General features: G+C 36.4%; 1 protein-coding gene across 2 annotated transcripts in view; it reads left to right on the top strand.

The window, feature by feature from the left end:
• Positions 1 to 13619, top strand: part of LOC131151883 (uncharacterized) — a 150314-nt gene that overhangs the window by 122801 nt on the left and 13894 nt on the right. For both annotated transcript variants that reach the window (XR_009135793.1, XM_058103345.1), the window contains exons 29-31: positions 3400 to 3501; positions 6655 to 6798; positions 10733 to 10821. Coding sequence is in view for 1 of the 2 variants with exons in the window: in XM_058103345.1 (XP_057959328.1) it covers positions 3400 to 3501; positions 6655 to 6798; positions 10733 to 10821 (335 nt within the window). In the remaining variant the exon portion in view is untranslated. The remainder of the gene's footprint in view (positions 1 to 3399; positions 3502 to 6654; positions 6799 to 10732; positions 10822 to 13619) is intronic.

The following is a 13619-nucleotide window of genomic DNA, read 5'->3' as shown; positions in this document are numbered from 1 at the left end:
AATAGTCATTTTAATGTTGATTCTATTTTTAATGAACTACGTTGATAGTTTGGATTTTCTTGTTTGTTTGCTAACTTTTAAATACATTTTAGATGTTCATGTTATACAGTTGTTTGTTGACTAATTTGTGTTTAAAAATTATGTCTTTTCCTTTTTTCTATGATTTTTATTCCTTTTTCATTATAAGCTGATCTGATTGAATTAAGAGTGCAACAATTACATTTAGGTTGTAACTTTTATTTTGTATTGATGGTAGAATCTTGCCATCCTTGTCCAATCCTATGATCCAATCGATCTAACCCTCTTACCAAACCCATGTAGGATCCCTATTTTAACAACCTTGGATAAGAGAGTAAGCAGTGACATAACATCACTACAAAATACTTTGAGACATTCATCTATTGCAAGTGGGTGCAATGACTTTGACAATATGTCTACTTTCGCTCTCTACAACTCCATTTTGTTGTGGAGTGTGAGCACAAGATAACCAATGAGTCATACCAGATTTAGTCGTATAGGTAGTGAATTGGGTACTAAAGAACTCCTTAGCATTGTCACGAGAAGCATTCTTATGGATAAATTAACTGATTTATTCATTTTAAAACAAAAGGCACCAATGATATGAAATGACTATGAATGATCCTTTATTAAATAAAACTAGTCATCCTCAAGTAATCATCTGCAAAGGTGACAATACATTTGAAAATCAATTTTGACGTAACACAACTAAAACCCCAAAACGCCGTATGAACTGACATGTAAGGGTTGACTGCCCATTTATTGACTCTTGAAGCAAACTAAACACAATTGTGTTTTGTCAATTGACAAGGCTCAGACTCATGACTTGACCCCAAACTCAAAGCCAGAATCAACTGCTTTAACTTGTCCAATGAGTGATGACCAAGGCAACAATGGATTTGAATTGGTGTAGCAACAACAGTCAAGCAATAGAAGAAGATAGCAAGTTAAAATAGAAAAGTCTTCCAGCCTCATGTTCTCTGCCAATTGTCATTCTTGTCATCAAATCCTGAATTACGACAAAATGAGAAAAGAGGGTTTTATGAAACAACTCATTGATTTTGTAACTTGCTTAAGAGAGATGACATAGGAAGCTATGGAATATACAAATAGAAGAGAGTAGGATTTATTGTCCTTATTCCCTTAATTGCAGTAGTGGACCCATCAACGAGGGTAACACAAGGTGCATTTGGAGAATATTTGATGGTAGAAAAGAAGTTGGTATACCTATCAGGCTATCATATGGTCAGTAGTTGCTGAATCTATAGTCGAAGGACTAATGGGAGAGATGCTGGATGATAAGGAAGATGTAGGGTTACATATCTGAGCAACAGATGCACTGGGAGAGAGGCTTGTTGAGACACCTGATATTGCAAGAACATCAAATGCTTCTCGTCTGAAACAGTTACAGTGCACTTCCTAATAGTTGAACAACGAAATGTGGTGGTTCCATTGGTGATACATGGGGGTTTATAATGAAGATTCCAAAGCTAAATGACCCCCCTCATTCACAATCAGTACTGGGGGGCCATTACCATGTCCATCCCTTCCTCTATAACTGCTGGAACCACCCCAGGAGCTTCTAGTACAAGAATTACTTTGTGTAACAGATGCAGTCTTCTCAGAACTTGAGGCTGGAACACTGAAACTAGGAGTTCATGTATGAGTGCCAGAGGAGACATGAAGTGTGCGAGAATATAAAAGCCAACAAAAATGGCAACTTAGCACTACCTAGAAGAGACCGAACTGGTTTGGACTCAGGTTTCGAACCTTTGTATCTCACAGATATCAGTTGTTATAAATTGCACAATGTTGAGTCCCTCATGGATGCATTCCATCCCCAAAAAGTACTCAATGATACCATCTCACTATTGTAGTTGATGGTACTCTAGGGAGAGATCATACACGTGGGTGCATTATCCCAAACTTCCTTGCATACATCCATATGCGTACACATCCTTTCAATTTGGGGGTCTATTGAGTTATGAAGTTTGGAGAAATCAATGCGGCTTCCAGCACCCATACTCCTTTCCCTTTGTCGTCAATGGGTTCAAACTGAAACAAGTGTTCAGACTTGCCTAAGCCAGACAAATAGATCTTGACAGCCTTAGACCAATGCACATAGTTATTTCCATTCCTACTCGGTTGTAATCTCTGGCAACAGAGAAGGAAGCATTCTTTTGGGAGTCATGGCCTCCATCCCAGCACACAAACAAATGAGACCAACAACAAAGAAATTAGACAACCAGAACAAGTCACAAGCACATTGACAAGGCTCTGTCTCCAATGAGCTCCGTTACCACTGACAAACTGCCTCCAAAAGTCATACATTAACAGAGTGTTGGGCATGAACAGCTAAAAAGGTTGGATCTTTGCACTAAAATCCATGACCCAAAAAATTGATAACATGGTTTAAAGAGGGATTCAAACCATGTTGGACCGGATCAGACCAAATAGGGCCATACAAAGCCTTAAACTCTGGCACTTGGAGTCAGAGCTGTCAACCTTCAACTGGGATTAGAGGGCATGTGGAGGAAGCTCAATCTGTGGGATTTTAGGGCTTTATAGATAAGCAATATATGTGGGTGGCTATGGTTCTGGTTTTGCAAAATCTCAAGGGATTTTATGGTCCTGAACATGCAGTGTCGTCCTGGAATTTTCCTGTGTCTGCTGTGTTTTCTGGCAGCTGCTGGATTTGTTTCAGGCCTGCAGTGGTGCTTGCGACTCTTATGGTGGTAGTGTAGAGAATTGTGGGGTTTATGTCTCAGGATCTTGCTTTGGTACCATGCTAACATTGTTTCGTAAATCCAAAAACCTAATTTCAGCGATAGGTCTCACTCTCTATTTATAATATATGTCAAAAGTGCGTCGCAACGACCATAGTGTCCTCTTACTCACACTGACTAACACAAGCAATAACTACTAAATAACCAATAACAATGTTAAAAGGACACTCCTGTTTTGTTATAGTTCTCTACGACAGCACAGTGGAAATTTTGACACGTTCATCTCACCCTGTTTTGGGCTTCATACCTGTTGTCCTTGTTAGAAAGAAGAGATGTTTCTGGATTGTCATGGGATGGGACTCTATTTACCCTTCTATTTTTTCTTTGATGCACTATGAATTTCTGTTTAATAATCTCATAGAATTGCTGTTTTTTTTCTTTTGGATTGTTTTTCACATTACTAGTGTGAATTGCAGCATATTACAACTAATAGTGTTCTTCTAAATTAAATAATCTATTAATTTTCCTCTGATTTTTCGTCATAATGTACTTCCCTCTTTTAATCTTACTCAAGCAGAATTCTCTCTCTCGCTCTCTGCACACGTGTATGCCTTTGTGCTCATGTGTATATTTTTTAATTTACTTGGTATTTCAGGTGATCAAGAAGGACCACGTTGCTGCTGGACTTTGCTGTATTCAGCTATTTATGAATTCATCTTTGCAAGAAGAAGCCGTGAGACATTTGGAACATGCCAAGGTGAATTTTAAGTGCCTTTGAACATCATTTTGTTCCTTGTTTCAATTTAGAGATGCAATTGAATTTTTTTTGACAATTTTATATAGTAAAGTTAGGACAGAATGTATAAAGAAAATGTCCACCAAGTTAATGAGATATTAACTGTATTTTTGAATTTCTGGAGTTCAAGATAAAGACCAACACTAATCAAGATCTAGAAAATTATAAGATGTGGAAGGAAAAAAGTGTCATAGAAGATTGCAGGAGTGACTAAATATATATATATATATATATATATAAAATAAAAGAAGGTATATTAGATTGAGGAAGAGAAGTTACAACCTAAGTGGACAAGAGGTCCACCTGAAAAAATAAAAAACAGAAACAAAAGAGAAAATAATAATAAAGATGAAAATTAAAAAATAACAAAGAAAAATAATAATAATAACTGAAAAGTACTCCTATCCAAGAAATACCTTTTCAAACCTTTTCGTCATAATTCACCAAGCACTTTAAATTTGCAAGATCCCTCTGGCCCTTCTTCCCCTTGTACTTACCCCCATCAAAGAGCACTTCGATTCCACGAGCATCACACATTTTTAAATCCAATTTATCCATTATATCTTGGGCTTCTAAGTCCTTCGTAGAAATCACCCCCCTGTTGTAGGTAAAATTCTATCATTGCACTGCAGTTTATTTATTATCCAAACAATCATTCTCAAAAATAGGAACCCCCTCCAATCCTTCCATCGTGGCCGGATGTATATATGATAGATCCCCGAGAACATCACAAGAATCAGAAGCATAACCATATTGTTCTCTGTGGCTGTTGGTGGACTATTTGTGGAACTGTGTGGTGTCTGATTGATTGTTTGTACAGCTTGAACTGTATGGTGAATTTTTGTGGGTTTTTGAAGACTATTTGTGGGATCATATAGTGGCAGTCAGATATTGTTGTTCTGTTCCTTCTGTAGGTTGTATTATTTTGTGGTTGCTTGCTCTATTTGGATATGGATTTTAAACCTGTCATTTTTCCTTTGCTGCCTCCACAAATTACTAATCATAACCTGAATGGTAGTAATTATGTTCAGTGGTCTTAGGCAGACAGTTTATTTGACTTGTCAAGGTAAAAGCCACGATGCCGATGACATTCTTAAGGCCAAAAGAAGCCCACATTCTTAGTTTGTTGTGGACCTCTATGGAACCCCATGTAGCAGACATGTATATGCATCTTGATACATGCAAGGAGGTTTGAGACTATGCTAGGTGGTTGTATTTGAGTAATTTGACTTAAGTATCTTGCTTCATCTAAGAAAGTCTATAAAAAGAGTTGAGCGGAATGTTTCATATTTTTCCTAAGGCAAAGGAGATGCAAAAATAGTGGGAGCAGCTAATTATTATTATTTTTTTTTTGTGTGCCCTCTCATGGGACTAATGGTGTTAGTTTCAACCATTGATAGAAGAACATTAGTTTCTCTTACTGGATGGTAAAGGTGATTATAGTGGGGCCCATGATGGTAATGGTTCCGGAAATTGTACTTCTCATAATTGTATTGGAGGATAAGGATATGGAGGTTGAAGTACATGTGTACTATTGTGGACACGTGTGGGAGTTGTTGAAAGCAAAGGAAGAATTTTATTAAAAGATTAAATGTAAAATCAGGAAAATAACATATCTCCTAAAAAGGTCTAGAAAAGTCCAGATAAAAACAGAGGAAAAAACCTCAAAGCAAAAGGAACAAAATGAAATCAGCACAATCTAACAATCCAAGAAATAATGCCAACCGCGCTGGATATCTGAAAAGCTCACCCCCTTAAAATTCCAATGACCACCAAAGAGAAGCCAAGTAATGAATCTTCTCCCAAACCAGCAAATATGACTTCTTCCCTGAAAAAATATGTGCGTTACACTCTATCCACAACCCCCAAATACCGCAAAGAATACACATTTCCAGAGCGTTTCCCTCTCCTTTTTCCTCCCAAAACCAGCAAAAGAAACTGCCAAAATGTCCATTATCTCTGAACACACCCAACACTCGCTGAAAAAAGCCAAATAACGTGTTCTATACCTTTCAAGCAAAATCACAATCTATAAAAAGATGAGATGCAGATTCCAAACAGTTAAAACAAAGTACACAAACATCTGGGGAGAGAGCCTTCAAAGGTCATTTACTCTGCAACAAGTTATTAGTATTGATTCTATCAAGTGCAACCAACCAGTGAAAGGCCTTGATTTTAGAGGGGACTTTGGCCTCCCAGATGTATTTATAGGGAGGAAAATAAGAACTAGACCTATTCAAAAATTCACAAAAGGATTTGCAAGAATAAGGATCCAAGGACCAGGACCAACTATCCTCTTCCAAACAAACCTGGCAGTTAGTCAACAATACTAGCAAAGAAGACAACTCGACCTTCTCCTTATCATTCATCTCCCTATCATGTACCTAGACCTTCTCCTCTCTCTCTTCCTCTCTCCTATACAACATGCATTGCTGAAGGCAATTTGACAAAGACTTTTGAATCATTTTCCAATATGGGCTTAATTTTTGAGCCTCTAATTCCTCTTGTTAAGAAACCTTTTTTCCACTTTGCTAAATGATGTTTGAATTCATTGCTCAGTACAAATTAGAACATCTTGGAAAGACTTTTTCGTGTGGCGGCTGGAAGAAAGAATAGGACAATTGACACGTAGCAGGTTGTCAAGCTGGCAAGTGGAATTCCAACAGTCATTTTTCCCTTTTTTTGCATTGGGCGAACTAATGGCTGTAGCATGAGGTACTTTCATGTATGTCCCCCCCACCCCCACCCCCCCCCCCCCTCTTCTAATCCAAAATGTTGAAGGTCTCTTGCTTCTTCCATCTAGAACAAATTATTTTTGAATAATATATGCCCTAGACTGATAATACCATCTCATATTCATTCAAAAAAATTGGAGCTTTCTCATTGAAGTTACTCCTGGATTTGGCTAGAATATGGTTTCTGTGTGGGCAATCCATCACACTGCAGCCACAATTAGAAAATTGTATTCTAATGGTAATTTATGTGTACATTTCGTATATATGGTTCCCTCTGTTTCTTGTTAAAGTTTAACTTTTGTTGATTTTTTATGTTTACATTTTGTATATAAGGTTCCCTCTGTTGTTAAATTTTAACTTTTGTGCCATTTGATCATAGATGCATTTTGAAGAAGGGTTGTCAGCACGATATAAAACTGGAGATTCTACTAAGCTCGTCACCAAGGGTGTCCGAGGAAAAAATGCCTCTGAAAAGCTTACTGAGGAAGGACTAGTCAAATTTTCTGCTCGGGTATCAATCCAGGTACTGACATCTATCATATATGAAACAATGTGAGTTAATAGCTGAAAGCATTCTAGGGTGAGGATCGAGTAAATATTTACAACGTTGTTACTGTTGACCATGAGTAGGGGTTTATTCGACATTTTTGTGAAGATTCCACCTAGTTTAAGAAAAGTTAGTTTTACTTGCCTAAACGTGCTCTCAAATTGATAGGAAAAAAAGAAAAAGAAACGAAAGCTATGCATATTCCTTCCCATCTAAAATTTGCATGTAGAACATTATCTTTGAACCATCTAAAAGTCGGCATTTTTTTTCCCTCTCTTTTTCATTGGATTCTGATATATTTCCCATTTTCTTTTTCTAGTTTATTTCTATATTTTAATTTAATTTTAATTAAATATTATGCTTTTGTTAGTTCTAGCTATATATAATTCTGTGTGGCGGTATGAAGTAACTGTGCATGTGGTTTTATTATGACACACCAACAAATCATAACTTAGCGTATAATATATGCTGAGAGCTAAACTGATTCTACCTTCTGCTTGATTTGATTCCTGCTCCTTAAGCAGCTTATCCATCTATTTGTTATTTTTATTTTGTTCTTTTTATGCTTGAAAGTTGAAAAGCAGGAAAATTTTGAGAAGTGTACACATACATAACTATATTTCTTAGGCCGAGACGTGGTGTTAAGGTTTTATCACGTAAATTACGGATCCAAATTTATGTAAATGTTAGTTAAAATTCAAACAGCTAACTTGCTAAGATGGATAGAAGCCAGCATCTTCCTCTACTGTCATGTGCTATATTTGTTTTGGTGACTTTTAGATAATTTATATAATAGTTCAGGAGACATGAATTTGAATGATAAAAGAAATTTAATTGAGAAAGAAAGAAGAATATAAACTAAAGGGAGGACATGAAGTCTTCACAGGTACAAAAAAAAAAATAAAATTGAAAATTAAAAAATATATATGACTAATCAAGATTGCTTATTTAAAAAGACAACCCTTAAGCTTTTCCTTTCATAATTGATAGGGTTTTCAAATTGTCCATTTTTCTTTGCCCTTTCTTTGTTCTTGCCCCTTCCACAATCCAACCTCAGATCCTGACTTCCAAAGCATTCAATTTCAAGCCCATTTTCTCCAAAAAGTCCTGAGCTTCAACATCATTCTCATTTATCTCCATCACCAACATGATTGGAACTGGTAATATACCATCTCCCTTGATGCAACATATTGCTGCCCTATCTTGAGAATTAACAGTATGAATAGTACTCGATTTTTCGTTAAAGATAGGAACTCTTTCCAAGGCGCTAGTAGGAGTCAAAACGCATGGGAAATGTTAAAGCTTGATATACATTGTTGGCACACAACCTAACAAGCTTTTAGGTAAAGTGGTACTCTAACATGGTATCAGAGCTGGTTACCCAGAGGTCCTGTTTGTTGGCTGCGTTTATTGTGTGGCGTTAAAAAAATTATATCATGGGTGTTATTTATTGTGCATTTGTCTGTCTCTCCACATGCTGTTGGGCTGCATGTGCAGGAGAGTGTTAAAGCTTAATATACATTGTTGGCCCATAACCTAACAGTTTAAGCTTTTAGGTACAGTGGTAATCTAATAGGAAATATTTTCAGAAGAGTCCAAATCATAGCCATACTAAGCACAAATTATCATCCAACAATAATACATCACACAAAAACGTTATCAAATATGCTCTCGGCCCTCACCTCACCAGATTCAGTAGCCGACTTTTGTTTAGCAATCTGCAGCTTACCACTGTACTCTGCCAAACCACTTGCAATCACAAGGACATTTTCTGGAGATCTTCAATCACTATTCCTTTTAAACTTTTTCCTGTTGCACGATTCTGGATGACAATTTTTCTGTTCAAAAACCTTACAAATCTCAATCCTGGATTGAATTGCCCTCAACTGAAAAGGCTCTTTCTTGAAACCCTGTAGATTGAGATCCCCTGGTAAAACTTCTTTCCATACAAGAGGCATAACCATCCTGATCTTTCCATGTGTAAAGCTTGAAATTTACCTGTGCAGGGTCTGAGCCAAACATGCTCTTAAGGACCAAGATCTTTTATAATTTAAGGCTCTTATCATGAATGTGGCTATATGTTGTGCTGCCCTCATAATATTATTTGTTTTTGCCCAACAGTAGATGCTGGAAATAGTGTGCTTTCTCATAATCTTGCGCCCTATCTGCAGGGTTTAAATTTTACACCTGACCACTTGAATTGCCCACCCTTCAGTTAAAATGCATTGGGCCTTGTAAACCCAACAATTGACCTCACAACAGAATGTTCAAAACACCCTGCCCATTTGAAAATCATCAGTTCATTGTGCTAAAACCCTTCCATATCATCTTGCCCATGATTTGTTGCTGTTTCGGAAAAAAATAAAAAATAAATAAAAAAAAAAGACAATCCTCTACCATTGAATCTGAATTCTGAATCCCACCTACAAAAATTTGCTTCAAATGATCAAATCTGACCTGCTCAATTTGTCTCTCACTGTCAACTTCAAAAATTCCCCATATTGTTGCCGTTTTCAGGAGCAGAGATAAGAAAGATCCTCTGCCATTCAATCTGAATTCTGAACCCCTCTAAACACTTACACCTATTTTTGGTCTCAGGGCAATAATACCAGAATATCCCAGGACTCCTTATCTGATTGAAGCACTCATTCTTCCAAAATCCAACCCTCCAAATCCAACCCACATCATGGTCTTAAATCTCCAAAATTGTCGAAATTTCCATAGAAATTTCTGCTTTCCACCACCCTCAAATAGAAACAGCTGTAAATTTCTGTCTTAAACTTACACAAATAATCCAAAATTTACTGAAATCTCAAAATTTCCCCAAATTTTGTCTAAATTTGAACTATAAAACTAACATTTCCTCAAAATTAAAATGTGAAATTTGAACAAACAGAAATTTCTCTCTCCATTAATCTTCTTTCCATTAACAATAAAGATTCTTACAAGAAGGAGACAAATGATAACTTTCAAGCGTTTGAAATGTTATGGAAAATTAACGTTATATATTAGGCTACGACATTTTATTTTTTCATTTATCTAATTATGGAAAATTAAAGTTAGATATTGGCTACAACATTTTATTTAATCATTTATCTAATTATGTGTACTTGTGTGATAAATAATATTTAACTAATTTACGGTTTTCATTTATATTAATTGAATATGTTTAATTTGATTATTATATTACTTTTATTTCACCTTATGTGTTGTGAATGCATTTTATTTATGATAGTTCAGTCTTGCATTGTTATATTTGTAGTTTCATAGAATTCCATGATTTGATATTAATTTCCATCATTTTTTGAAATCAAAATTGAAATTGACATTGATGTTGAAACGTCCATCAAAGTTTTCACATTTTTGTAGGCTTGATATTTCAGTCGAAATCAAATTCTAAGACCCTGACACTCATACATTTTTCTGTCATCACTGGAACCCAAATCCAATGATTCTACCTTGGATTCATATCCAACTTATGCACAAATCCTCCTACCTATAGTCCCTCCGTTCAAAGGTTTGAAATCTGGATGGTTTGCAAGAAGTTTCTCTCCATCATATTGTTTTACTACCAAAACCATCGAGTTGGTCATAAGAGAGAGAGAGAGAGAGAATTAACAGGCATTTTCTCTTTTTAATTTAAGTGATTGCTTAGTGCCTCTTTGAGTGCTTTCTGTACAATTACCTGTTATCATACTTTATATGCACAAATGAAAACTAAAATTTGAACATTTCATTCTTGGTAATTGGTAGTAGAGTAGCTGCAGAGACGGTTAACATGCAAAGAAGTGAACTGAATGCATACTTAATAAATTTATGATAAGCTGAGTTTTCTCATTGTGGCAATTTTAAATTCATTTGTAAAGTCTCACATGCTCCCTCTGGACTTTCCTTTATTTAATTATTGTAGGTGGATGTGGTGAGATCCTTTAACGATACAGATGGGCCACAGTGGAAATATTCTCTTTTTGGAAATCCAAATGACCCTGAAACTTTCAGGTTCGTGTTATCCTCAATAATATCAAGTTCTTCAACAGTAGATTCCTAGCAGCACCTTCTATGCTTTTTGCAAGAAGTTCTAACCATCAGCATTGATTTCAAAGCTTAAATATATCCCTCAGCACTCCCCCCAACCCTCCTGCTCCCCCTTCCCTGTGTACACTTGGGCTCAATAACACGTGACACTTTGTGCCCTTCAACAGAAAAGTTAGACAGAAGCCCATTATAGTTTTAATCTTAATTGTAGCACTTTGAGCAGCTGTGAGGACTTCATTTAGTTATGTAAATGAAAATGGTCATGTGGGGTTCGTGTGATCCTTACGAATATATTTTATGACAAATTTTGCTGTGAGGTCATTTAGGGCCTTTGAATCCCTTGTGTGTGTGTGTGTCTGTAAAACACACCTAAGTGAAAGGGCTTATAGGACCAAAGTAATACATCTGAAGGACTGCTAACCAAATTGTTTCGACTTCTTCTAGGGCCTTGTAAGCATGTCACTGAACACTGTACGCAAAGTTTTCACTGTCAAGACAGTTGGAATACCAAATTTTAGGAAGATATGATATTATGGATGCTGCCCAAAAAAAAAAAAAAAAACAACTACAACAACGAAGGATACAAGAAGTGGATGTAATGTGCACAAAGCCAATGTTGCATAGAACATAAAAGTTTCAGTTCATGGAATGAGAATAGGATCACAGTGCAGCATATTTCTAAAATGTGGTGTTAGGGGTATCTTTGTATCGATATATCGAGGAAAATGTGTAATGGCTTGTGTTGAGAGGATGTTCTGGTGTTTCTTAATTAAAAGAGATTTTCTTTTGTGAAGTAAAATGACTCAAGAAATTTGTAATGTGACCATGCTCCACTTTGACTAATAAAAAAACTTTTGATTTGTTAGATTTTGCATTTTAAATAATGTTCTAGAACATTTTAGAAATCTGTGGATCATGGTTCCATATGATATTGACATTTTTTGGTAACCACATGCGCAGCTCTTGGTGAACCTGAGTATGGAGACAACTAGCAGCGCTTGTTGGTTGTAAATTTTCCTATGCATAAGCAGCTCTCATAAGTTGTTAACTAAATCGTTATACTATTAAATCTCTCTCCAATCTTACTACAATGTATTAAAAAAAAAAGAAAAAGAAAAAGGAAAACAAATAAGGCTTCTATAAGAACTCACTGATTTTTTAAAATAATATCTTGTTTAAAATTAAATAGTATTTAGCTCGTGTCATGGGCTCTGCTAGTTGAGTTGACAGTTTTTCCCATTCCTACAATCTTAAGTACTAATAATCATCAATGCAACAATGAATGTGATTAGGTGGTTTGCATGGTTTAGGTTTTTTTAGAGTGGAGTCCTATTTCTAGAGATCACGTAATTTGGATGGAAAATCCTTTTAAGGAAAGTGGGGTGAAGGCGGTTGTGTTTAAGATGGAAGGGGATAAAGTGGTCGATTTTGATGGGTTTCATCAGGAATTCTTTCAAGATTGCCGGGGTATGCCTTGGGGGATTTAATGACAATTTTTAATGAATTCTATTTTTATGGGTTTTAGTAATTCTACTTTTATCACTTTGATGCCTAAGAAGACTAGGTCTATTAAAGTTGCAGATTTCAGCCTATTAGTCTAGTTACTAGTATGTATGAGATTATTACTACGGTTCCGAAATATAGGTCGGTTTGGTGGTAGGTGACACAATTTCTAAGACTCAAAGTCGTTTTATGTGTGGATGTTATTTGAGTAGCTAATGAGATAGATGAGGATGTTTGGAGGACGAAAGAAAGAAAGGTTGTGTGAGTCATGGTTTAGGGCTCCAAGAGGCTTTAGGCTAGGGGGGTCCACTTTCTCTTCTATTGTTAATTCTTGTGTTGGATATCTTGAATATATTGGTTTATAGGGTTGTAGATAAAGGGCTTGTGAGGGGGATTCGAGTGCAGAGTGAGGGGTTGTGGTGCCTTTGTGTTTGATTTGTAGATGACACTTTTTTTTTTGTTAGAAAATCAGAAGGAATTTGTTAGATTACCATTTTACCTAAAAGCTTGAGCATTAGGCTGTGAATTAACAATGTATATCAAGCTTTAACACTCCCCCGCATGTGCAGCCCGACAGCACGTGGAGAGTTTAACACATGATAATAACACCCATTACACGGAATACAATAATTTTTTAAAATACCACGCAATAAACACAAGCAACAAGACTAGAACCCAGGACCTCCTCGTAACCAGCATTGATACCATGTTGTAGAGTTAGAGATGAGGGTGATAATAAGAGAATGAGAGAAGAAAAGAGGAGAAAATGAGAAAAGGAGAGGAAAAAAAGTGTTCTTTTGCCTTGTTTATTTCCTCTGTTTCTATCCATGCAATGGATGTAGAAATGGAGCCTTGAGCACTTGAGGGACATGGAACTTGGTTGATCCTCCTCCTGGTAAAGAGTTGATTAGGTGTTGTTAGGTCTACACCATCAAATATCTTCCTGAGAGCTCTATTGAATGGCTTAAGGCTCAGTTGGTTTCCAAGGGGTACACCCAAACATATGGTATTGATTATCTTGAGACCCTCTCTCCAGTTGCTCGATTAAATTTTGTTCATGTATTGATCTCATTGGTTGTTAATTTTGATTCGACCTTATATCAGTTATGTGAAGAATGCCTTCTTTTACAGAGATTTGTAGAAAGAGGTATACATGGAGCAAACTTCTGGGTTTGTTGCTCAAGGGGGGGGAGGGGGGAATGGTAAAGTATTCGGGTTGCATAAGCCCATTTATGGTCTTAAACTGTGCCCTCGAGCCT

The sequence above is a fragment of the Malania oleifera genome, chromosome 3 (assembly GCF_029873635.1).
Source record: "Malania oleifera isolate guangnan ecotype guangnan chromosome 3, ASM2987363v1, whole genome shotgun sequence".
Classification (NCBI taxonomy): domain Eukaryota; kingdom Viridiplantae; phylum Streptophyta; class Magnoliopsida; order Santalales; family Ximeniaceae; genus Malania; species Malania oleifera.
Note: the sequence above shows the minus strand (reverse complement) of the source record. Positions and strands in the feature narration are given on the sequence as shown.